Source organism: Falco cherrug, chromosome 2, assembly GCF_023634085.1.
Source record: "Falco cherrug isolate bFalChe1 chromosome 2, bFalChe1.pri, whole genome shotgun sequence".
NCBI classification, from domain to species: Eukaryota; Metazoa; Chordata; class Aves; order Falconiformes; family Falconidae; genus Falco; species Falco cherrug.
In genome coordinates this window covers 92,120,709-92,147,631 of record NC_073698.1, presented here as the reverse complement: position 1 = coordinate 92,147,631, position 26,923 = coordinate 92,120,709, and the positions used below count along the sequence as shown (strand labels likewise).

At 47.0% G+C, this 26,923-nt stretch overlaps 1 protein-coding gene across 3 annotated transcripts in view; it reads left to right on the top strand.

Annotated features, from left to right (window-relative positions):
* Positions 1 to 15,537, top strand: part of RAI2 (retinoic acid induced 2) — a 47,110-nt gene extending 31,573 nt beyond the window's left edge. For 2 of the 3 annotated variants that reach the window (XM_055702950.1, XM_055702951.1), the window contains one exon: positions 12,799 to 15,537. In XM_055702950.1, the coding sequence (XP_055558925.1) occupies positions 12,904 to 14,565 (1,662 nt within the window). In that variant the 5' untranslated portion in view covers positions 12,799 to 12,903 and the 3' untranslated portion in view covers positions 14,566 to 15,537. Of the gene's footprint in view, positions 1 to 308; positions 417 to 12,798 lie in introns of those variants that run through there. The other variant, XM_014283072.3, reaches the window with a different exon arrangement.
* The last annotated feature ends 11,386 nt before the right edge of the window (positions 15,538 to 26,923 follow it).

Genomic DNA, 26,923 nt, shown 5'->3' with positions numbered 1-26,923 from the left:
GGAAAATATATCATTGCCTGAAACAGAATATACGCAAAGTGGGAGAGACAAAAGTGCCCTCGGACCCACTCGCTCGCTGCTGCCTCTCAAAAGGGCTTTGTTGGGACTGACCTTCCCCTCCGCCTGCTCTTACGCTGCTCCTGTATTTGCATTAGCACGAGAGATGAGGAGAGACAGCCTCAGGTCCTATTCTCCTGTTATTACAAGGATAAGCTAGGACATGGTACAGCCATAGAGGATTTTATTTGTTTGGTTTTCCTGAAGGAAGAGCCTGTGAGAAGTATGTTCTTCACTAATAGAGCGTCACCTTACATTATCATGGCAGACAGTCTGCTCTACCTGCTGAGGTGGCCTGAAGAATCAAGAAGATTGACAGCAAAAAAATGTCCTTCAGAGCCACACCAGTCTGCTGGCAGGTATTTCTTTTTATCTGTTAGTTTTGTTCTTCTTTATTTTTTATTTCCTTTTCTTTGTTGTTGTTGGTAAAGCAATGAAGCTGCACAGTCAGCCTTCTTCCTTTGCAGTCTATGATCTGCGTACCGAAATTCAGTTATTTGAAGAGCCAGCCGTGTGGGGAATTAATACCAGGCTGTAGCCCTGTGTGCCCTTCCATGTTGGTGTGCAGGTCCTTCTACATCCAGAGCTTCACGGCTGTAGAGCAACATCACCTCAGCAGGAGACCTGAGCCGTAGTCACGCTGCAGAGTGTGTTGCTAAACTGCTTCCGAAGGCTGAGCTGCACAGCCAAATATGAAATCTCCCAGTCAGATTTATTGGAGTGGCCTGGTGACGTTCCCCAGAGGACTTGCAATCTATGGTGATGGATGATGCCGATCCATTAACGTAGTAGTCTCATCTGGGAAAGATGTAATTGTCGTTCTGCATCCTGCAGTTTCCCTAAGTTTTTCTGAACACATAATAGCACGCAGCACAGCGGAAATTGCTGGTGAAAAATGCTGCAGTAAATATGTCAGGCGCTCTGTATCCTATGGCAGTGCACTCCTCTTCTGGAACCATGCGGCCATCATTAAGATAGGGGAGGTGATAATAACAAAATTTGGTATACTGCATTCATCATGATGTATGTGCTCTCCAAAGGTTTGATGGAAAAGTATGGGTAGGCCTGACCTTGTTTCCTCTTGCAATACACGTCTGCGAAATAAGTTCATGTTGACTGGTTCGTAGTATCAGGAAAATAATATTTACTTTTACCTGCAATAGCAGCACTATTTTTGCAGCACTGGTTGCCCTGCCTGCATTTCCTGAAATACAGCCCTTTTGTTCTGAGTGGTCAGAGTCTGCATCCATGATGACAAAAAGCATTCTTACTTTTTTGTGTAGAGTTTGGAATAGTCTTACCTCCACGCAGTGCGAGCAGTGTATCGGTTGGAGTCAGGGTACCTGGCTGGAGAAGACTCCTTTGAACTGGCTGGAAGGTTTCTGTTCATATGCCATCAAATTATTAAAATTCATACATTAACATTCACACTTAGGCAAACTGTAAGTGCTCCGGCAGCAGAGAAACATGAAGAGGGAGGAAAAGGTACACTGGAGGAACACAACCACAAAGTAGTGTCCAGGAGCTAGGGAAGGCAGCCTTGTGCCACCTCGGTGAGTGTGTGTGCCTGTGCCCTCTCATCCTCAAGAGTGATGGATAATCTAGATTGTAGCGGTAACCGGAGTCCCAGATGAGGCCTATTCTTTGTGCTAATCGTGTGCCAAAATGATCGCTGCCCAGCAGATGTCACAGCCAAATGGATGAGGCAAAAGGCACTAGAGAAGAAGTACTTGCAGATGTGCATGTGGGGCATTTGTAGATGTTACAGGTACTGGACAGCAGTAACCTCAGTGGCACTGAAATGCAACAAGATTTTCAATATTTTCTGTCATTTACAGATATATATTACTTGAGGTCAGAGGCATCTGTACTTCACAGTTCAGAATGGGGTCTTCTAGGAAGGCAAAATTGGTCTTTGTGGGTGAAAACCTGCTGAAAAGTTGTGAGGTCTTCACACTACATCCATCAGCACAATTGTGCTGCACCTTATGCTGGCATTATCCTCTATTCAGTCAGAAAGCTGACAACTCGCGCATCATGGCACAACAGAGAGGAGGTCATCTCTCTGCCCCTCAAAGTCAAACCAGGAAACACTTGGTACAGATGCTGTGATGAAAGCGAGCATGTAAAAGGATGTGAAATTCAAAGAAAAAATGCTGCCTTTTCCGTCAGATCACGGGAGTACTACATTTTTCTGGCTCTTTTAAACAAAATCCTTGCAGCTGCTTACAAATTTTGCAAGGATGAAAACAAGGGGCTATTTTTGCTTGGAAGTTTTTTCCATCCACACATTTTTAGATAAGGTGGTGCAAGAATAGGGCATGCTTTCTGCTGAGGATTAGTGCTGTCATGTAGCTGATGACATGTTTGGCTTGGTTTATCAAAGTGATGGGGTTTGAGAGAAGGAGAATCAGTCTAATAAATCTGAAGCTGTGAACATAAAACTTGATCTTGAGGTGGCGAGCTGCAGAAGCATTTGATTACTTGTGCCAGTGGGAAAGAATGAAGTATTAAATAACCCCATTTTGCACCAAGGAAGACTCCTCTACCTTTTTGCTCCCCAAGCAGCACCCCAATGCTCCTGCACCTTTGTATCTGCCTGTGCTCCCAAGTGAGACCCTGTCCCACAAGAGAAGAGAAGTTGACGAGTCTGGTTTTGGTCCCCAGCATTTTGGGCCATCCCTAAATCTTGTCATTTGGGACAATATCTGTGCCACTGAGTACAGGCAGGAGTAGGGGTTTGCCCTTTTTGGCCCGCCATGGCAAGCTGGGTGGCACATGTGCGTGTGGTGAATCACCTGCATGTCCTTACCTGTGGCCTTAGATAGGATTTGTACCTCACCAAAAAGGATCTGTGAGCTGGAAGGTTCCTTTTTTTTTACTTGGTTTTGCTGTTCTCATTATTTATTTATTTAAGCCAGACTATGTTAGGACAATGAGAGGTTATGTGAAAATTTGGCTTTCAGTTCATTTAAGATGAGTTACAGAAGCATCAGGATTTGCTATTCTAACCCCATGGCTTTAAAATACAATAAAACTGGTTGCTGCTTCTTCCTCTCTGTCTCAAGAAGTTCTAGAAAGCAAGACAAGCTTAAGAGGAGTCCCCTCAACGGTGCTGAGGCTAGCCCTATTCCGGCCTTGTCTGCACCGAGGAAAAGTGGTTTTTGACTAGAGCTGGCGGACTGAAAGGAGGGGGTGGGGAAGGGTTTGCAGCACGCCTGAGGGACCGGGGCTCTCAGGGGGCATGTGGTGCCAGTGGCACCTCACTTTGTTTATGGGTTTTGAGCTGGTGAAGCTGGTTTACCCCTCGAGGGGTACTCTGGTGTGCTTCTCCTGCATGCTAGCCGGGAGACAGCCAAAGTGGTTGAAACCACATTGGTGTAATGGGGCAAAGTCAGATGTTCCACCTGAAAAAGTGCCGTAGCAGTTTAAAAACTGATTTTAAACTTTACCTCACTAAGCTGTTGGCTGAAACTTGGTAACTGGTCCATGAGGAGTCCCTGTCCCTTGTAACCAGGCGTGAGACAGATCCATGTAGGCAAGAGGAGACGAGCAATGGATGGCGGCCTTTGCCACACCAATACCAGTTCTCATCTGGATGTCGGAAAAGATCAAATGAATGTAATAAAAATATCTGAGCCCGGGATCAGTTCAGAGGGTCAAGACAAAATAGCAAGCCAAGTGTCTCTGAGCAGAGAACAAACCTCCGCCGGGGAACTAATGAGGCTTTGAAGTCGTTTCACTGATATCAAACTTGGAAATCCTTTGTAAGAACTGAGATGCTTTAAGGTCTGTTTAATAAAGCTCTTGACTGGGAAAGGAGCAAATATTTTATCAGGCTGACAGTGAGTGCTTTTTGTTTCAGGTTTTGGGGGAAGTGGGGCTGGCAATTATGTTTAATTGGTCTCCTTTTCCTCTTGTTATCATTGGTGTATCGATTGCTGGGAAAACAAAATGCATGATTTTTAGAATTTACTGTAAAGTAATGGCTCTCTTGTTTGTTTTGTTTAGCTCTGTGTTCTCGAAACAGCTCATTTTTCTTTGCTTTGCTGGCGAATATAATGTTTTGATTGAAAATGATACTAAATAATCAGTTAAATGGGATATTTAATGACAGGAAAAATTGTTTAAAATATTTTTTCCCATAGGAAAATCATGCACTTTACTTTTCAAGCCTACGAGGTCTTTTAATGATAGCGTGACTCTGCATTCTTCCTACAATCTCGCTCTGAAAGTAAACATGTGGGTGCACCACATGTGTGAAAACCATGGAAGTCAAGGTATAGTAAATCTCAGGAGCTCTGATGCAAGAGGGATCCCCGGAGTAAGTCAAATTTTTCTCTGATATCATTTTAATTTAGACTTTCTTAGACTCTCAAGCCACTGCTAGTTTGCCTTCCCCATGGGAAGCTGACCAACTGTATGAGAAGCAAGCCTCATGGATGAGAGGAGAGCAGTGGATATTGTTTACATGGACTTCAGGAAGGCCTTTGACAGCGTCTCCCATAAGATACTCACAGACAAGCTGCTGATGGATGGGCTGGAGAAGCAGACGCTTGCGTAGAAAACCGGCTGAATGGCCAGGCCCAGAGGATGATGACCAATGGCACAAAGCCTAGCTGGAGGCCAGTCACTAGCACAGCACCCCGGGGGGCAGTACTGGGTTCAGTCCTGTTCAGCATCTTCATTAATGATGTAGTAGTGGGCAGAGCATCCTCAGCAAGTCTGCAGATGACACCAGACCGGCAGGAGGGGCTGATACATCAGAGGGTCATGCTGCCACCCAGAATGACCTTGACACCCAGGAGAATGGGCAGACAGGAACCTTAGGAAGTTCAACAAGGGGAAATGCAAAGCCCTGCACCTGGGGAGGAACAAACCCAGGCACCAGTATGTGCTGGCAGCACCCAGTTGGAAAGCAGCTTGGCAGGAAAGGCCCTGGCACGTCCTAGAGGACACCAAGTTGAACATGAGCCAGCAATGTGGCCTTGCCACAAAAAAGCCTCACGGTACCCTGGACTGCATGAGCAGGAGCGTTGCCAGCAGGCTGGTGGAGGTGATCCTTGCGCTCTGCTCAGCACTGGTGAGGCCACACTTGGGAGCGCTGGGTCCAGCGCCGGGCTCCCCAGTATGACAGGCACAGCCATACTGAAGAAAGTCCAACAAAGAGCCACAAAGATAATGAAGGGACTGGCGCATCTCTCCTGCGAGGAAAGGTTGAGAGAGCTGGGACTGTTCAGCCTGGACAAGAGAAGCCTTGGGAGCATCTCACTAATGTACAGAAATACCTGAGGGCAAGAGCCAGACTCTTCTCAGTGGTGACCAGAGACAATGGGCACAAACTGAAACACAGGACATTCCTACTGAATTCCCATCAGGAAACACTTTTTCACTGTGAAGTGACCGAACCCTGGCACAGGTTGCCCAGGGAGGCTGTGGAGTCTCCATCCTTGGAGACACTCAAAAGCTGTCTGGCCATGGTCCAGGAAACCGGCTGTAGGTGGCCCTTCTTGATCAGGGCAGCTGGACGAGATGACCTCCAGGGGTTCCTTTCAGCCTCAGCCTGTGATTCAGTGATTTTGAGCAGGCAGAGGTGCTTTATGGGGCTGAGAGGTGGGGAGGGGAGTGCAGCAGGGCTTTCCCTGGAGCGAGCAGCCCTCCAGTTTGACTTTTGGGAAGCTGCTGGTAAGAAGATGCTCCCCCAGGGCCACACAAGCAGCACCTCTCCACATGCTCAGGGTGGGGATGTGATTGCTGGACCACTGACACGCCCACCCCAACACAGCACTGCAGCTGCCCACATCCCCATCCTAAGGGACTACATCACACTTTGAGAGGAGACACCTGCATGCGGCCAGCAGCATTGAGGGGAAGCTGATTTAAACAGATACTTCTGCAGTCACAAAAGCGGTAACTTGTCCTCCCCGTTCAAACATAATTTTGGAGCGCAAGAGTGGCACTGAGTCAGAAGAGCCTGCTGCGTTGAAGGGACGTCACTGAACTGGGCGGGACATGACTCAGCAGTAATTACGGCTGGCAAATTTATATTTGTCCTTCACATGTCAGGTGTAATACATCAGATTTCCATGCACTGTGTCCACCTCAGAGTGTATGTGCAGCTTACTGCAGGCTAAGGAAAATGCTGCTGTTCAGGCAGTTCTGTACTACGCCAAGGAAAAAAAATAAACCACTGTTCAAAAGTTTTTATTTTTGGAAACTTGCTGCAAAGTTCCTCCAAGCGTGCCAGTTTAGAGACCCCAGGAACTGGGATGTGCTGCAAATATGAGAAATTTGAGTATTTGGCAATAGCAAGATCAGCCTCAAATAATTTCAAAGTAGCCCTGTTTTTATAGCACCTGCTGATATGTAATACTATATATCGCATGAGCAGTGGTCCTTTTGAAAGTAGGAGACTGTCATTTAAGTGTGATACCCTTAGTGGGATAGTTGGTGAATGGAACAGAGGAAGGGAAAAAGCAGTATGGAGGCTTGTGCTATCTCCCTTACACTTGGGGTATGTCGCAGTTTCTGCTGCAAATGTAGGGTTTTTTCGTGAGGCTTTCAAACTGGGTATAAAAATTCACTACAGGTTGAAATTTGTCAGGCAAATGCTCTATTCCTTCCACAGCATGTATCGTCTGTCTTGTATATATTGCCCTTGGGAGTAAAGACACTGGTTTCAGGCCCATGACAGGATTTTTTTTTTTTTTCCAATTGGTCTGATTTGTTTTTAAATGAGAAGAAAGTGAGTTCTCTCCTCCCAGGAATGGATTGCTAACTACAAGCTGTTGACAACAGCAATATAGTTAGCAAATATATGACTCTAACGTGGCTCTTTGCAGGCGATTAGCCTGTGCAATAGGCAGACGGCCATGGTATTTCTCAACTGAACTGTTGTAAAGACCAGAGTACGATCAGCCAGTCAAGCTGCTGCATTTGCGGGCGATCATGCTGGGTGCCAAAGCAATGTATACATATAGTGTCCCATCTATAATGTGCCATTTTGCGCTGCTGTAATGATTTCCCTTCCCCCCTTGTTCCCCCAGGGCTTAACAGTCTGGATGGGAGCCTTGACACAAATAGGTTTGCCTCCCAGAAGGTTCCATAATGCAGTGGTGGAAAATAAAATAGTGCCTGTTGCATGAGCTGTGTTGGAACCTTATTATTCCTCCGGCATCTTCTGACGTTGTCTGTGGAGATGCTCTTTATTTTAACTCTCCTCGCAGCACCCAGCTCACCCTCCATGGCATAGCTCTCATAGAATGAGAAGTAATGTGGGGCAGCATGTAGGTGCATGGTGAGCAGGGGACGTTGGTGGAGGGCTGGGGAGCAAAGGCTGCGGGTGTAGCTTTCATACTGGCGAGGATACCCCGCTGCAGCCCTCTCTCCTCTCTCTGTCTGGAACCAGAGTGAATCCTGCCCATCTTTCCAATGTCTTTCTCACCTTGCCCTGGGTCACTTTTGAATGGTGCCTCCGAAATTTTAACAGGGAGTTGCTGGGTATTTGAGTCAAGGGAACAAGGGGAGAGTTGCAGGCTTAAACTGGGATGTTTTCTCAGTGCCTCTTGGAGGGGTCAGAGCAGTGCATCCCCAGTGGTTCCCCTTTGGTGGGGGTTCAAGCCACAGATGAGACTGCATTTGGGGTCCGACTGTGAGCCGGCAGGAGAGTGAAGGGCTGGTTGCCTTAATAAACGTCCTGTGGGTCTCCTCTGCTCTGCCTGCCTCATACCTTGGAGGGGGTCACTGTCAGCCCTCCTGCGAGCAGAGAGGGGACAGAGCCCACCAGCCCTCCTGGTGCCTCTGCACCTGCCAAGGTGTGTGTGGTCTATCAAACGCAGCGCCACGAATGGCGAAACACAGGGGAGAAGGCTAGTTCACCATTAGCTTTGAGTTGGTTACTTCTTTGCCCTTTGGTGCTGGAGGATTACACTACTAAAAGGGTATGCAGGATGGCCAAGATTGTCAGTCCAAGGTGCCTGAATATGTGAATCAGTGGAAAATGTGAGAGGCAAACGCTGCTGAAATCATCTGTGCTTTGTGTCTATGAGAGAGCCCACCTGTACATTACTTGTGCAGTAATAGCTCCACGTATTTGGTGAATGAAAGCTCACTTCATTCAAATACATCTTTTCTCTTCTAGCAACAAAACACCAATAACAATATGGTAAAACGTTTATTTGTGTGTGGCTTGAACTATACAAACATTTTGTAGGATGGACGATGATTTATAGTGGGTTGGTCTGTGTCAGTATGTGTCCTTGCTGCCCACTTGCATATCTACTGCAGAAAGATGCAGAAAGACGGGTCGGGCTTCGGCTGCTGAGACTGCTGAGGACAGGCAGGCCCAACCCCGAGCTCCTTCAGCAACCCATGTCTCAGTAGGACGCAGGTTGGGTGCATGGTTTCATGGTGCATTGAGGGTGATGGGGCGTGCTGCCATGTGGTGGCAGGACCAGCCCGCCTGGTCCCCAGCGTGGTGCCCCGATTGGGTGCGTGCTGCCGGTGGTGCTCGGCAGGCTTGCTGCTCTCCGAAGGGGTGGCGGGCCCTCCCGACTGGGATGCTCTCACCGTGGCCCTTGTCAATGGGCTTCTGCAGAGCAAAAATCAAACAAGTGGCTTTGAGCAGGAGGATCGGTGACAGCAAGCAGTGAGTTCTGGCAAAACACTGAGGCACAAATCTATCCATAGTTTTGTCCCCAAGCTGTTCCATTAAGTCAAGATGTCTAATTTTGGTTTGTGTTTCATACTGTATTTAGAAAGAAGGGAAAAGGGAAAACCTTTTTTTTCCAGGAGATACTGAGCAGGGTGTCCCACAAAGGGAGCTTCTGAGTCCCTTCCCATAGTGTGCAGAGCATAATTTGAATTCTGTGTAGATAGCGAGGTACAAGCTGTGGCACGGACAAGCGAGCAGAGCGTGGGGATAGCTGAACACGGTACAGTGCCGCGATCCCACAGGAAGGCACGCAACAGCCCTGAGAAAAGTCTGTTGCACGGCCATCAGCAGGAGATAAAAAAAATAAGCTAGAGTTATCACCACCCCTTTCATTGGCATTTCTGTATAGCTAACATACCATTTCCTGTACAGTTACACACATCATTGCATAGTGCCATGAACTTAACTTATATCAGCACCCTGGTGAGAAAGCCCGGTTTATTTACAGTAGGGCTTATTTCAGTGTTGCAAGCTTCTTTTCAATTAAAACAAACAGCAAATTAAATATTAAATAGATAAGTAGGGAAAGGGAAATTAATTGATTTTCCAGCACTGAGGTGTGGTAGACAAAGGAAACTTAAGGCAATCTCAGTGAATTATATTACCTTCATTTGTGTATATTAGGTACAGGAAACTTGTTTTAAAAACTGTATAACTCTGAATAATTTATGTGCAATGAAGCAGCAATCTTCAAAAAACCCCAACAAAAACCTCAAATCCAGCACATACTTCAGGTTGATTTTTATAAAAGGAGAACTATAGTATAGCTATCGCTGTTAATACCAACACTGAAAATTTACTTTAGTTTAGGTCATCTCCATGTTGACTTAACGGTTTTGTACCACATACTTGGTGTACATAGTATAAAAAAGGAGTCCAGGAACAACAAAACACCTCTTTGGACAACTTCATCCTGTCTCTTGATCCCAGATATTCAAATGTTTCTTCTTTTGAGGCTTGGGGACTTGGAACCTTTTCACTCTGTCTGCTTACTGACCTTGATAATAGATGTTTAGTGTAATTCATGTTAGGCAGCCCTGGCATTGCCTCTCGGGTGAAACGGAAAATTGCTTTACAGGGCATAGGAGGCAGTTGCTCTGGGACTCCGCTGTACCTGGCAGCCAGCTACCACCAAGCTGCAGGCTGCAGGCAGGATCATGAAATATTTTTAAGGAGAAATGTATGTGTGTGTGTGTGTATATTTGTATGTTGGGTTTTTTTTTCATTCAAGAAGCAGGTGCATGGGAAATATGGGAGGGTACATTTCCACATAGGAAAGGTGAGGGAGGAAAAACCCCACCCCAAATCCATAAACCTGAGTCCAAGGGCTGTACCTCACCCTTCTGACCTCCTTCCCCTTGCACAGTGGAGCTCTCCTGGAGGCAATGTAGGACCATGAGCTCAACAATACATATTTATAGATCCCAGAAACATAGAGGATTCAGTGTGGGAAAAAAAATGTTTGACTATGCTTTAAAAAAACAGCCCAGCCAAGGGCACAGGCATTTCGTCAAGGTGTCTAATGGCGATAGATGAGCTCTTCTTCCCTTCATCTAGCTATTTCCTCTGCCTCCAGCCCTGTTGCCTTTTAAAGCAGCAATGGGGGATTTTACTATGTTTTATACTTTCATCTTCAGCAGTGATCTGTCGTTCTCTCCATGGGTTTGTACAGCATGCTAATCCCTCAAGTCTCTTACGCAGCATAATTTTCATCTTAATTTTTCTATTTCTCAATGTTAAATGAGTTTGCCAGGGGAACAGGGGGTCATTTCCTGTCCCAGCCAGACCATTAATTCTCTATGAAAACACCACAATCTCACGCTTCTCAAGCAAACAGAAATGTCGGGAAGAGTCAGTGTCCTGTGCAAAATACTCGGCTGTGCTGCAGCCTCTGGAGGAGCAAAGATGCTGGTGTACAGCAGAGAACACAGGGGTTTAAAATGGTCATTTTAAAAAGAGGGAGGGAGAGGTTATATAAGAGCAGTAGAAGTGGCTTTTTAATTCCTTAACAGAAAAAACATAATCTTTTTTTGGTTTTGTTTTTTTTTTTAGCTTGAATCTGCGGAGCAGTCTCCTCATTGTCTTTATTTTTAGAAACAATTGCTCTTTGCTCTTCTGGTTGTAGGTTTTTTTCCAACATAAGACAGACCCAATTTTTTTGGTACCAGTACTTGTCATTTTCTGAATAAGGGATTTGATATTTGCTCCTGGTTTTTGGTGCTTGGGCATCTCTGCCTGCCTGTAGTCTGTCTCAGCTGAGGCTGGGAAAGGAAACAAACAAAAAAAACCCCCTCAACCCTGTATTTGTGAATGTTTTTTGCAGAACATTTCATAAGTTGAGAAAAATCCAGAATTATTCTTCTTAAGCCAGCAGCAGGAGGAGAAAAGAAATGACTCATCTGTTTACTTTTAAAAATCCTTTTTAAGAACTCCGATGCGCCTGTTAAATTATTAGTGTTTTACCCAAGCAGTCTCCGCTATTAACTTGTGGCATTTCTGTAGTCTTGTGCTTGCTGTAGCATCTCTCTGCCAAATCCAAGGATTTACAATTCTCAGGAGAGACTTGGGAGATTTCTCGCTTCCCTGCCTTGGCTGTTTTTTAGCCTTTGTAGTGTTTGGGTTTTTTCCCCTTTTCCTCCCATCCCTTTTGCAGGTTTTTGTTGGTCCTACAAACACTTATGCAACTAAATCATTTCTGTAAGTGCCAGAGCTGGCGGAGGTCTTTGCGTGCTCTCAGACACAGATACATCCCCAGGCTGGGACTCCTCAGCCATCTAGTTTCAGTGGCATTGCCCTCCGTATCGTCCCAATGCCGGCATGCCTGTGGGACGTGGGGACGCGCCGCACTCCCACCAGCCAGGCCAGCCGGGCAGCAGCAGTGGCACACATTTTGCTCATAGGGAGCAGGATTCGGCTGTATGCAGGTGAAAAATGTAAATTTGGGGGTTGTTGGTGCTTTCCCATGGTAACAGAGTTGAAACTGGACAAGTTTCCATGGTGATTATTACCACGGCAGGATACACCACACACTTTGGGAGAGGCATGGGCAGTGCCAGGTGGAGCGGCCAGCCCCCAGCCAAAGTCTGCCAGCGGCAGCTCTCAGGAAGGAAATTATCCTTCTAAATAAATGGGTGTCGAGCACCATTAATGAGCTGCTTTTTTTTTTTTTTCAGGGGTAAGGGGCTGTTAATCTTTTTAGGAAATAAGCTGCAAATTTCACTGCGATCATGAATGGAAACCATCGCTGCCCTTTTCTAATTGCCATTTGCTTGGTTGATATGAAGGGTTGGGCTGTCAAAATAAATTTGAAGAAGCTTTGATTTTTTGTTATCTTTAATGTCTTCTTTAATGAGTCAGGTGCCTGGTTCATGTTACTGTGTCTGTCTATCACTGTGGCAGGGTGTTTGGTTTGGGTTTTTTTGCTTTGCCATTGCCTGGCCACGTTTCTTTCTCACCCTGCCCACAGCAGTTTCAGAGGTGCTGTACTCACTGTGCAGTGGTCGCCTGCTTGCCTTTAGTAAGTCCCACCAGGATGAAAAAGGGATGAGTATTGTAGGGGTATCAAGTACCCTTTGCCCATGGCTGAATATTTCTTAACCGCGATATTTTTAGAAATGTTTGTTTTGGGGGCTTTTGTGGAGTTAAAACAGTGCACTGTTGCTTGGCTCTGCCATGCAGTGTCATTACATGAAGCTTTGTTTAAAAACGTGAAATGGATGGCCTGAGTCCCTGTTGCAGGCTGCGTACCAGGGTGGGTGGGGGTTGGCTGTAGGCAGTCCTCGATTCCTTTTAAATTATCTGTGTTTACGGCTAAATATAAGTTCCTCAAAACTCTTCGTACAACACTCACGGTTGTATGTATATCCAGCATCTCTGTATATACAGTACACTGTACTGTGGAGCCATTACCCTGAAGCGTGGAAATGTTTAACGACTTTTCTTTGGTGGTGGGGTCTTTAAAGGCAATTGCAAATATTATTTTAAGGAGGAGATTTATGCTGTGCCTAAAATATGTTTCTGGCTTGCAGGCCAAATTATGTTGGTGCTGATGCTCCTGGCAGCCTGGAGCCGCCGCGGGTCCCGCTGACGGCAATGTAGAGACAGCGCTGGCAGAGCCGGAGAAGCCCTGCGACATGGAGGAGCTGTACAAGGACGCCCCAAACCTGCCCATGGATGTTACCAGCTCGCCCTCAGCGATGGCCAACAACAAGCTGGAGAATGGGGTGGCCCAGCTGATCACGGCAGAGGCCTGGAACATCAACTCAGCCGACCTGATGAAGAAGGCCCTCTCCCCTCTGGTGACAGTCCCCGCGCCCTCCATCCTGACGCCGCCAGCCGAGTCGCAGAGCGGGGTTGCCCTGAAGGTGGCGGCCACCGTGCTGCAGCCCATCTGCCTGGGTGACAGCCCTGTCGTCCTGCCCATCCACCTGCAGGTCGCTGGCAGTGCCGCCCCGCAGATGCCGGCCACCAATGCCACCACCCCCTATGTCATGACCACCCAGGGTCCCGTTCCACTGCCTGTCCTCCTGGAGCAGCATGTCTTCCAGCACCTGAACTCACCCCTGGTGCTGCCCCCGGGGGCCACGTGCCCCGCCAGCCCGCTGCACACCGGCCTCTTCCCCGGTGCTGCCGCCCCCGTCGGGCAGCCCCAGCTCCTGGACCCCAAGCCCTCTGGCCAAGCCCAGGAGCCCGTCCTGCCCCCTGTCTTTCAGACGCCGGGGTTCGCTGCCGTCCTCCAGGACCTGTTTCCCTCACAGGGTGCCCTGGGCTCTGCCCCCTGCCAGCCGCCCCCTGACTATGCTGCCCTCCCACCCCAGGCCTTCAGCTCGCCCCTCTCCCCGCTGGTGCCCCCCGCCACGCTGCTGGTGCCCTACCCCGTCATAGTGCCCCTGCCCGTCCCTGTCCCCATCCCCATCCCCGTGCCCATCCCCGTGCCCCACGGCGCTGAGGCCAAGGCAGCCCCCGACCCGCCCAAGCCGCCGCTTTTCACCCCCAACTCCTGCAAGGGCACCCAGACCCCCCTGGAGAAGGAGGAGACCAAGCCCTTCGACCTCCTCCACCCACGGGAGTTTCCCCAGCTGAGCCGTCACACCGTCATCAAGATGAGCGGCGAGAACGAGGCGCTGGACCTCTCCATGAAAGGGCCACCTGCACCCCGGGCTGGCGAGGCTGCCCCACCAGCTGAGGACGGGGCCCTGGACCTGTCCCTGGCCTCCTGCCGCAAGCCGGGGGGACCCCACGGGGAGACAGCTGGCCCTGGCCCTGCCACCTCTGCCGAGGCCGGCGCTCACCCTGTGCCGGACAAGCTGTCCCCAGGCCCAGCCGCCCCCTTCTCCCCCTGCAAGCCCCAGGAGGCGCTGGGCAAGGCGGAGGGCAGGGTGGCAGGCGGCGGGCCGGCCGAGCTGCTGCGGCAGCCGCAGAAGTGGCTGGTGGAGCAGGCGGGCAGGGCGGGCTGCGAGCCCAAGGCCGGCAACAACATCGAGATCGTCAGCACCTCGCAGACAGCCAAAGTCATCGTCTCCGTCAAGGACGCCGTGCCCACCATCTTCTGTGGCAAGATCAAGGGCCTGTCAGGGGTCTCCACCAAAAACTTTTCCTTCAAAAGGGACCTGCCCCAGGACTCGGTGCTGCAGTGCTACGACGTGAAGAGCCCGCCCGAGCCCCGGGACAGCGCTGAGGCCCTCAGGAAACCCGTCAAAAACAGGAGCGTAAAGCTAAAGAAAATGAACTCGCCGGAGATACATATTCTTCCAATCAAGAAGCAACGGCTCGCTGCCTTTTTTCCAAGAAAGTAAATTATGGGTTTTTAGAATTTTAAGATTATTATGAGAAGAAGAAGAAGAAAAAATAATAAAAAAGATGCACTTGGTTTTAAACTCATTTAAAACTTTAAACTATCTTTGTAAGTTATTTTTGGGGGAAGGGGGAGAGGATCGGATGTAGAGTCCCTATAAGCTGGGTTGGTTTTGTGTTTTTTTTCCTTTTGGTATTTTTGTTATCAAATTTTGACTTTTCATGGGAAACTGAATAAAAAGCAACCTATTTTTCAAGCAGATTGCACATTTTGCAGCTTTAATGGAGTAATGGATGAGTCAGAGGGGTAAGAGCTATTTTCACTGCCATAAAGTGCTTTGATGATGTAATTCTTCATAACAGTCAGAATGGAAATTTCAAAATAAATGTTTGTACGTGCTAATTGGTTGCGGCATTTTTTGTCATTTCTGAATTGCTTTCAGTGTACAGAAAAGGCTTGGCAAAAAGTCTGTAAACTGTAAAGCACCGCAACTGACTTGTGATGAACCTAAAATGTTAAGAAAAAATAGCAGGCTAAGAAAAATTATATTGTCCCGCAGCACTGTCGGAGAGAACGTCGCAACAGCCCCTAACGATGCACCCAAATGAGCTTCTGGAGAAGCAAGAGCAAGCGAGCGGTACAGCCCAGTGCACACCTTCATTGCAAGAGACCCATAGGAAACCATCTTAATTAAGTAATGTTATCAGTCATTTAAAAGAGAAAAGTGTAAAAGCCAGGGGAATTTGGCTGGCGGGGGGCAGGAGGGGAAGGAAAAGTCGCATAATTTTTCCCAGCCTGACTACAGATATATGGAAAAGTTGTTTATTGTTAGTTTTCTAAGTTTCTTTGATGGCTGAAATCAATGCACAGGAAAGAGCAGAACTGTGTAACTTTATCACTTGGCAGTGTACAAGCCGCCCACGTCAATGGAGAAATGTGAATGTACAATTAAAATAAAAGTTCTGGTAGGTCATGGTTTTGCACTTGTGTATGGAAAGGAGCTGGAGACACATTACTTTGTCTGCTGGCTTTTAAGTTCACATCTCACTTGTAAAAACCTGTCCTGATGGAAGGACCAACGTGAGAGCAGAATAATTTTCAGTGGGCGCTGTGGGTTTTTTTGGCTATACCTGTTACATAGAAAAACTTTTTCGTTATATTTCAAATGACATGTTCCCAGCACCGCACCAGTACTGTCTAAATAAAAAAAAGCCATTGTAAGCCCATCAGCTGGATGCCATCGCACACTAACTGTGCCTTCCTTTACCCATCTGCAGCCAAGCTACTTCCAAGACTCTTCTTGGATAGTTTTGGGAAGGTTTTTGCGGTTGTTCGTGCAATGAGAAATTGCCCAGAGAAGTGGCTTCAGGGTTAGAAGTCTAATCACACCTTCAGGCACAGGTATCGTGCTGAAATCTGTTGAAACTTTTGACGCCAGCAGACACACCAATTCACTATTCAGAAAATGCATCTGCATTAGGTTAGGAAAGGCATGCTGTTTCTCTTTTCCTGGGCTGAAGGATCACTGCCCTCTTGCCTAATGTGAAAATGGAGGGCTTTCACGTAAGCGTTGCATCGAATTCTGTCAAACTCTTGCTTGTAAGTATTTTTAAAGCCTTTTATTTTTTCCCAAAGCTGGCAGAACTGACAATGTTCAGAAGCGCGTAAAGTGTTGATGGATTCATTAATGTTTAGTCATCTGACTGTATTTTTTTAAATATTTTTTTTTCTTAATTAAAAATACTCTGCTACTTTGTTTTGCTCCTTCCAAGAAACTGTGTTGATGAAATGTGTCATCTTCTGGTTATTGCAGTGCAGAAGCTCAGGATTTCAGCATCCCTTGGGATGGCCATCCCAGTTGTCACTGCTCCACTCTGTTTCAGCTGGGCCTGTTCCAGTGTCAAAAAACCTTCTGAAAATGTAGTTTTCCCCAGGGCTTCACCAGATTATTTGAAAAGGAGGAGGTCACAGCATTAGCTGCTGACGTTTTTATTTTGCAGTTGACAGAACAAGTTCAAAAGAAGCTGGGATTGCTTTATTTTTTTATTTATTTTAAAAGTATGTTTCTCACACTGGTGGTTACATCTGTAACTGGGGTTACAGCCCCAGTCCCCGCCGTCTTTGTGCAAGCATCGTCCCCTGCAGCATCCTCAGCAGGCGGAGGGAGGGCGTCCAGCCAAAGGCGCACCCCTCCTGCCAGCGCAGGGCACCTGTGGCAGGCAGAGCAGCCAGCACCTCTTGGGGACACTGGCTGCAGGTGCCGAGGTTTTCCCTCCTCTCCTTTGCAGGCCTTTACTGGGAGCTATCCGTGCTCCCAGGTTACCTTCAATACCCAGGCTACCTCCTGCCCGGCTCTGCACGCAGTGGTCTGGTTTAACTGCATTTAGACCGCAAGCCCCAGAAACCCTGACAACAAATTAGGCTAAATCAGCTTTATGCCATTATAAACCCGTACAAGCACTGTCAAAACACCCGATGCCTACAGGCTACTCATTCAGCTTAAAGCCAACTGGTACCGGTTATAAAGGCAGACCAGACCAGCAGCCTCTGTGGCTGCATCTTCCTCCAGACCGTCACAAGAGTAACTGCAACCTCCCCGCTCTGAAACAGGGCTGAGGAAAACCAGAGCAGGCTCCAAATACCCTAGCGACCTCCTTTACATCCCCAGCTTTACGGGGCTCTCTCCAGAACGGCCAAGCTCCCTGGTACTGCTGGTCACCACCACCATCCCCACTGCCACAAGGCAACACAGGCTGGAGCCACCCCACTAGAAACGGACGGGCAGAGCAGACTAGGTCACCCACCCAGTGCCTGGCTTTCCCATTACTTAAACGGCAATGGCAGGGGGGAAAATTCTGATCGGCACCTTTCCAGGAAGGCTTAGGGCAGCTCCTGCTCCCACCCCTGCTACGCTTTCCTGCGACCCCAGCCTTCAAGGCTGCGCACGGGAAGAGAAGCCACACACTGGCACCTCTCCTGAGGCTTAACTGCTGGGCAAACAACACTAAGTAGGGACCATTTGCCTCCCACCATCCCTCGTGTGTGAAGCACAAATCCTACATCCCACTGACACACGGGAGAAGTGGCCACAGAACAAGGTACTTAATTATACCAAGACTGAGCATTTCCACCTCCTCACCTCTAGCAGCAATTACAGATTTTGTATATTGGGCCATTAATTTTCTACAGGGCTACATTTTAACTGCTTCTGAAACTTCTGTATGAGGAGAAGGACGTGTAGCTGCGCTCGTGATATATGGAGCTTCCATTCCTGGCGGCTGTTAATGCAGACATTAATACCTCCTGTGAAGTTGAAGGGAAAGTCATTAAGCCGTAATGGTAGGAGGACAATGTTTGACAATGCTGAGTATATGCAAGGTGGAGAGGAAGGAGCAGTGCAGACCCTCAGGGCACCCCTTGGCTCCAAGCTTCCTTTGGCTTGGACTTTGTCTTGGGCTTTTATTAGGGGGCGGGTGAGAGGGGAGAGGGTTGCAGGGGTGAGTTACCTTCCCCTCTGCTCTCTTCCCCGCATCAGGCAGGGGCTTCACAGGGAGCCAGACCCCGAATCCAAGGAGGGGAGCAGGGCTGTGCGTCTCGGGTGAAGGCCACGGTTCGTGGCAGCCTCGGGGGTGGGAGAGCTCAGATGTTCCAGCCTGGAGCTTTCCTCCGTGGGGCAGCCGGTCCCGTTCCCCTACGCTGCCCAAGGCACAGCCCTGCAGCCAGGGGTGCATGGCTAAGGCTTTGGCACATGGGGCCAGCTGTTAGCAACAGAAATGAATGCAAAGGAAGCGTGAGCAGCTTCTCGGCCAGAGAACTCACCTGGATTAGGCAGTTTTTAGGCTGAGAGAACAGACAAGCAGTCAGGTGAGCAGCAGACAATTAGGAGCACAAGGAAAAGGTGGAAAACACAGAGATGAAAGCAGGCAGTGGAAGCAGAGATAAAAGCCACCTCCAGGCCTGTTAGCATCACACCTTTATTAAAGTTAGCAAGCAGCCAGCCAGAGAATGAAAGCGAGAAGCTCAGCTGCAGCCCTTGGCCATAGGCAGATGACAGACAGCGAAAAGGAAGGTGTGGGCTTCAAAGATAAGGCTCTTGGGCCAGTCGGCTTAGTGAGAGCAGGAAGAAAGGTGAGCACTGCGTGCTGGGAGGGTAACACTTCCTTGGGCTGAAGGCAGCTGAGAAGCAAGGGCCAGGGGAGACTCTACATCAAATCCCACTCATGCAGAGCATGCAAGGCAGCGTGGCCTCCCTGCTCCTGCCCGGGCACAGCAGGTGACGGGGAAGAGCAGCAGCAAACCCAGCTGGGCGGGAAGGGGAGGGGAAGGAGAGCAGCAAAGGCGCCCATTTCTGCATGTCATGGGCCTGAAGTAACGTGTGTGACTTAGGCTTTCCTACCACCCATGCTCCTATCTGCTGTAACATTGATATGCCAATATGTCTCCTGATCAGTGCCAACTTTTTTAACCATTTCTACCCATTTTCTGCTCAGCTGCCCCAGAGCACTGGCATTCTTACACCACCTTGCAGACATATCCCTCTAAGGGTTTGACCCACAGGGGCTCAAAGAGCAGCTTCACACACTTCTTGCATGTGAAAGCTTTCAGGGGAAACTGAGTGGCTCAGAAGTGGCCACTGAGCACTATAGAGAGTGATTGTCCACGCCCCTTCACTTGCACAGAGGCACCTCAGGACAGTGATCTGACAACAATAAGCAACTCATTAACAGCCCTCATGAAGAATCTTAGACAATGAAAACAGCATAAAACAACATTGCATAATATCCTGGCGCCAAATGTTTTAGTTTCTTTTTGTGCTCAAGTTTGTAAAAATATGCTGAAGGTCTCAGTCAAAGATCTTGTTCTCTGGCTGGGATTGATTCCTGCCTTCCCAAATGCAGCCAGCCTGCCATCATGACATTAATGGCATTAATTTGTGCAGTTTGCTTTTTTCACTCATCTTTCACTTTTTTTCCCCGATGCTTCCCCATCCTCTCATTTAAACTTGCATTTCTCTTAGGCTACACCACAAACCCTTAACACTGAAGTTTGCAACTCAGCATACTGTGGGGCAGTCCTACACACACAAGCAAATCCCCCAATTTTAGTGCGGAAAACATATTTTCCACAGTTGTTAAAATCCTGGTATTGCAGCCCTGCTAGGAGAATCCATTCTGTTGTTGAACCATCTGAAACATTTCTTCATGTTTGGGAAGAAAAATTACTAATAGCTAAAATATTTAGCACTACTCCTAGAATAATAGCATAATATCCTGGTACTGAAATTATTAGGATACTTTCAAACTAAGAGGGGAAAATCAAAAGAGCAGACTGCAGGGCACAATCTAATGAAATATCAGGAAGGGAGCACTATTCTCCAGGTAAAACGTTAGTTTTCACTGTTAAGACACATGTGTTTCCAGTGAAGCACTGGTAACAGACACATCGCATCCCTGTGTCAGCCTGTGTTCAGCCTCCCCAAGCTCCTGGGATTACTAATGTTCCTTAGACCACAGCTGTCTCAAAATGTTCACATTTTCTGCATTGTTTCAATATCATCCTTTCCACCACATCCTCATCAACAGAGTTCCCATCTTTCTTTGCTTAAGAACTGAAGCTAGGCAACATTTTGTCCTAGTCTGGCATCTCGCAGACCAAGGGTGTGTCACTGTGACACAAAACAAGGAGGTCCTTCTTTCTGGAGTTTACTTATGGCAAGGAAACCCCTAAAAGTCCCGTTATTAAGCTTTAAGGCTTCTGGTACACAAGTAATTTCTTGCTTATTGAGAAAAATCCCCAACCCTACCTGCATGCACATTTATGAAGGTATCAAGTGGATTTATCATTCTTAAAACTAAAGTTTCAAAACAAGTACCTTGAAAGCTTGGTCCACAGAGCACAGCCCAGCATAAGCGAGCGCATGCCTGCCCTTCAAAGACCCTCCACAACTCAACTATGATGGCATAAAGCCGCCACACTCTATTTTAAAGCCTGATGACGCATGTGCCACACTCATGTGTGTGGCATGTGCGCTCATCACGCTAGCACGCTCTGTATTAGTGTACAAGGGGGGTCAGAGCAAGGTTAAAAAAAGACCAACAGAATATTTACATGTTCTTGTCCACCTTTTGCCACTTTACAAGAGATATGCAACAATGCTCTAACTGTGCAACAATGAAGATCTAATATTCTCCATGGATACGCTTTTTGGGCTAGATTGATGAGTTTCACATTGTGTCCACTCGTCCAAATCCAGGTCAAAGACGTACCAGCTGGAGGCTCAACGTTGACATGCAGCATTGCCTTGGCAGGCACCTTGCAAATGCTAGCAGACATAAGCACTGCAGAAACAGGACCTCTTTCAGAAAACTGCAGGTGGGGCATTTGCTCAGCACCAGACACGTAGACGTGGTGATTAGCAACATGGTTTAGAGGCAGACTTCGCAGTGTTAGGTTTACAGTTGGACTATATAACCTTAAGCGTCTTTTCCAACCTAAATGATTCTATGACATCTGGACTTTTGAGTGAGATCCCTTGTGTGGCAGACCATAGGATCTAGCCAGCATTTCTTGGTTAGTACAAAGTGCACCTGAACATTTCCTTCTGAACACCATGAAGGGCTCAAGTAAGGAGATTGTTCCATCTTACTTGCAACAAACGGCACTTTAGGTGGGGAATTAGCTCACATGCTGAAATGAGATGGGTATCGAGGCTCCCACGGTAGATACTGGAAATCTAGTCAATCAAACCAATAGAGTCAAGAGAGCTATTCATCTCTTTGTAAAGCAGATGTTGCTTGGTATCTGGTCAGAGCACTCATACCCTCAAGTCGGTCAGTAGACCTCCACGGACTACCATGAAAGGGTCTGGACAACTGATATAAACACATGAAGTTACATGAAATTAAACCAAATCCTGTATTCCTAATTTTGGCTCCCCAACTGGTCTGTGTTTAAGACATCACATCAAAAGGGAGTTGGTAGTAGCAGTGCATTCAATTAGGAAAAAACAATTTAAGGACAGAGGGAAGATGCCCCAAGAATTGGGTAGGGAATTACAAGGATTCAGACCACGTTTTCAAATGAAATCATGTTAAGATAAAATACTTCATATACCTGGCATGGTTCAAAATGTTAATTTCTAACTTTCCTCTTTAAAATCCAAGCTCAACACAAAGACTCAAAGACACTAGTCATGACTCAACAGTCTGAAGCATCCAAATCTGAAACAGTTTAAGTTAGCATATCCACCCGGTTTTCTCCTTTCTGATTTTCCATTACTTCCTTCTTCATATATTTTCCTTCCCTTGTTGTTTATTGCACACAAACCCTATCACTCATCCCAGGCTTCCATTTCTGTTTTCTTTCAAAACATTTAAACTTTCCCCAACCTGTTCATTTCCCGTAGCCAAACACCACCCAGACAAAGAGAGTTTACAATTAATACACTATGGTGAATACATGGTGAATACAAAGAGGTATGAAAGTAATATGCTTCCTTTGGCTGAGCTGGTCTCTTGAAAATAAACAGCTGATGGTATTCAGGTAAAAAAACCCAAACAAAACACACACACACACCCCCCAACCTGAAACCAACCAACCACTAAAACCCCTAACCCTGCTACGTTGCCCATTGAGCCCAATAAGCAGCATCTCCCATGTACATTACAATGACCTAGCTAGGACCGCACCCCTAAAGCACAAGCATAAACCAAGGGCATACTAAAACTGAGCCATTTATTTATTAATTTCTCCGTCCTTGCTATTTTGTTCATGCAAGCACAGAGACTTAAAAAGAGAGAGACAGGCTGACAGACAGAAAAGCACTTTGCAGACCACACATTGAGTGGCATTGCCCAGGTGATGGGCATCTGTTCATAACGGAGCACCACCACCATTCCCAGGCAAGGACTGAGATCAGTAGCAATAGTTGGTTGCAAAGGTAAGTCAGCAAGCTGCAAAGTCCTTTTCTTGTTTTTCGAAACATGCAGGAGTAAGAAGCAGATGCAAAGACCCTTCCCTCAAAAGGGTCTCCAATAAGATGACCAGCTGTTTGGCAGCACTGGTTTGAATAGACGGACGTTTAGGGAAGAAGAGCCCAGACCTGGCTGAAAACCCCCACTCTTAGGGATCCGGACAGCATTAGCACAAGTGCTTGGGAAAACAGAGTGCCTCCATAACTGCTGAAAAAACCCTAAATATGAGAAAGGGAGAAATCTAGTAAAATTATGGCCTTTTGCAGTTGAACACCAGACTTTCTAAGATGTGCCACCATTCATAAAGATTTTTCCCAGTGCCCTGCCAATTGCCTCAGCTTCCACCTGTAGATGAGTCTTTGCCTTTCTAGTTCTTGACCTCAGTGCTGAGACTGCCAATGCAGGATAACAGCAATTACCATGGTGGTTTTGTGGTGTATTCATTTTCTTCCAGCTGTCATAACTAGAAAGGAACCATTGGCAAAGAGGGTTTCTGCCAGCTTCAAGCTGCACATCTGTTCGTATTTGTCTGTTCACACAACATGGGATGCAATCTCCCTTTCCTCTTGTGCTGGCATCTGTTTGCTCATACTGTTTGTCCTGGAAGGGCTTTGATTTTAGAGGCTGAAAAGTGAATCTCTGTGGATGAAAATGTCTTAATATATTTTAAAAAGAAGAGAAGCCAAGGTGCGCAGCCTTCACTGTCAGCACTTAACAGTTCCTCTGCAGATAATGAAAGCTGAAATAAAACTAGCAGTGGTCCATAAAGCTACGATGAGAAGCAGCTCATGCAGGACTCCTCAGCTTGTACAGCAGAGCTGGGAGATTCTCGAGCTGGTAGAAGCTAATTCTGATTCAAATGGGACAAATTACAACTAATCAAAATGATCTGCTAGGACAGGGATGGATGATTCATGTAAGTGAGGGATTTAAAAGCCTATTGGACCACTGTGATAGCATAGTTTAAGTACACATAGGACTCCCATCATCTACACAGCCACAGTAATGAGATTTTATTTAGGACAAACCATCAGAGAAGAAAGTAGCAAAATATTTTGGTATTTAAAATAAAAACAAACCCCCTCTGAAGTACTCACTGTAAAAAGAAAATGACAAGATTTTATAAAATGCCTCATAGTTTGCAGACTCAACATACAGTGCGTTTACAACAGACTGTTCAGATCTTAAGAAGATAGTCTCAAAATAGCTCTGTGTGACCTTTGAAACAACAGGAACACTGACAGTTGGGGAACACAATCCCAGGATTATGGACTAGCTAGCAAGCTTTACAGAGCAAAAGATTATCAACAAAGCTTGAGAAAAAAGCAGCTATCATTTCACTACTGAAATGGACATGAAATCAGCTTCTGCCTCCCTGCATCACTCTTAGGCAGTTCCAAACGAGCACTTTTTGCTCACTCCAATAGTTTTACATGTAATAAAAAAGAGAGGAGGAATATATGACCTTTGAAATTGATCTCAAGGGAATCTCTTTTTTCTCACCACCACCCCTCCCCTTTAAACTAAACCAGCCTAACTCTACACAGCTTCAACTCAGCAGAAAGAGCAGCAGAAAGATGAAGATGCTCATAACATTTAGAACAGGTTCACACATCTAATGTTGGAATTAAATGTTCATTTACTCTATTACATAACTAGCTAGCCAATCACAGGAAAAATACTTCTATCCTCTTTTAAAAATGTGTTTTGTTACGTGACACTGCATTAAATCAGACTACGCTCTATAGGTGACAAATGGAAGACGGGAAAATGTGGGCCCACTGCTGCATGAGATGGAGGACCTTGTTATTACAGGAGCTGGAAAAGGCTGAGGCGCTTTTTGACTGCTCTGCCTCAGTCTTTACTAGAAAGACTAGGCTCCAGGAATCCCAGAGACCAGACGGAAAGGCTGGAGCAAGAATGATGGACACTTGGTGGAAAAGGATCAGGTCAGGGAATACTTCGGCAAACTTGACATACACAAGTCTAAGGGGCCTGATGGGATGCACCCATGAGTGCTGAAGGAACTGGCAGATGACATTGCAAGGCCGCTCCATAGGTTTTGTTTGATCATGGTGAATAGCAGAAGTGCCTGGAGAGCAGAGGAAAGCAGATGTCCATCCTATCTTGAAGGGCAAGGAGGAGGACTCAGGGAACTACTAGCTGGTCAGCCATACCTCATGATGATCATCAGTAATAGTCAGCATAGCTTCACCAAGAGGAAGTCATGCTTGCCCAGCCTGATAAACTTCCATGATTAAATGACCAGCCTAGCAGATGAGAGGAGAGCAGTGGATATTGTCTACGTGGACTTCAGGAAGGCCTTTGACAGCGTCTCCCATAAGATACTCACAGACAAGCTGCTGATGGATGGGCTGGAGAAGCAGACGCTTGCGTAGAAAACCGGCTGAATGGCCAGGCCCAGAGGATGATGACCAATGGCACAAAGCCTAGCTGGAGGCCAGTCACTAGCACAGCACCCCGGGGGGCAGTACTGGGTTCAGTCCTGTTCAGCATCTTCATTAATGATGTAGTAGTGGGCAGAGCATCCTCAGCAAGTCTGCAGATGACACCAGACCGGCAGGAGGGGCTGATACATCAGAGGGTCATGCTGCCACCCAGAATGACCTTGACACCCAGGAGAATGGGCAGACAGGAACCTTAGGAAGTTCAACAAGGGGAAATGCAAAGCCCTGCACCTGGGGAGGAACAAACCCAGGCACCAGTATGTGCTGGCAGCACCCAGTTGGAAAGCAGCTTGGCAGGAAAGGCCCTGGCACGTCCTAGAGGACACCAAGTTGAAAATGAGCCAGCAATGTGGCCTTGCCACGAAAAAGCCTCACGGTACCCTGGACTGCATGAGCAGGAGCGTTGCCAGCAGGCTGGTGGAGGTGATCCTTGCGCTCTGCTCAGCACTGGTGAGGCCACACTTGGGAGCGCTGGGTCCAGCGCCGGGCTCCCCAGTATGACAGGCACAGCCATACTGAAGAAAGTCCAACAAAGAGCCACAAAGATAATGAAGGGACTGGCGCATCTCTCCTGCGAGGAAAGGTTGAGAGAGCTGGGACTGTTCAGCCTGGACAAGAGAAGCCTTGCGAGCATCTCACTAATGTACAGAAATACCTGAGGGCAAGGGGCAAAAAAGAACAGAGCCAGGCTCTATGAAGTGACCGGACCAGAGGCAACGGGCACAAACTGAAACACAGGAGGTTCTCGCTGAACATCAGGAAACACTTCTTCACTGCGAGGGTGACTGAGCCCTGGCACAGGTTGTCCAGGGAGGCTGCAGAGTCTCCATCCTTAAAGACACTCAAAAGCCATCTGGTCCAGAACACCCAGCTCTAGGTGGACCTGCTTGAGCAGGGGGTTAGAGCAGATCACTTCCAGAGGTATCTTTAAACCTCAGCTAGTCCTTGATTCTGCGATGCACTCCTCAACTCTTACTTAGAACAGGGCAAATTCAAGACAAACCTAGAAACACAAAAAGCTGCAGATACAAAACCTGCTATATTTAATTTGAAAACTCTCGCATCCATGCTGAGCAGTATTTTTGGTTTTCCATGTAGCATTGTTTTCTATACACTCCTCACTTCCAGTTACTATTTTAAGTCTATTACAGAAAAAGCTTTAAAAAATTATATCGTTTCAGAGTAACTGGTATAGAGAACCATGAATAAAAGTTTTGTAAGTGTCCTAGACAAAAACACCAAGCAGACTTAAGATAAACTTTGATAATGCAGAAGAGAAAAAAACCCCAACAGTCAGCTCAAAATGGAAACAAAATAGATAAATAGTATAACCTAAATTTTCTTAAAACTGGGACTACCAGCTTCTGCTTCAAGGTGGCTGGACACAGGCTGCTCTGACTGCTTGATTCTGGATGTCAGGCCATTTAAATTAAAAACCATTTACATTATAGAGTCAAATATACAAACATATGAATAGACTTTTATTAGTTACTCATAATTAAAAGGAAAACATGATCCTGAGTTGGCCCACCAGAATAACGCATGAACAGGAAAAGGTGACTGGAGCCCTTCGAGTTAAGGAGGAAGAGAAACTATTCATTCAACAGTGTACCCATGTTTCAGTTCTCTGACTTTCACCTCCAATTAAAGGGAAGATAAGCATAAAGAACCACGTGTTTCATCTGACCGGGTTCAAACATCAAGATTTTGGTCACCCTTACCCAGGGCTTCATTCCTCCCCTACAGGAATACTCGAGACAATCAAATGCAGAATTTTTGTATCACATTCAGGGCATAAATGATCACATCCACAGACTCACATAAACTTGACAGAGTTACAGAGAAGGTTAACATTGCTTTTCAGCAAATTACATCCCTGAGTGACTGGAAAGGAAGAATACCATGGGCATTCAGCTGA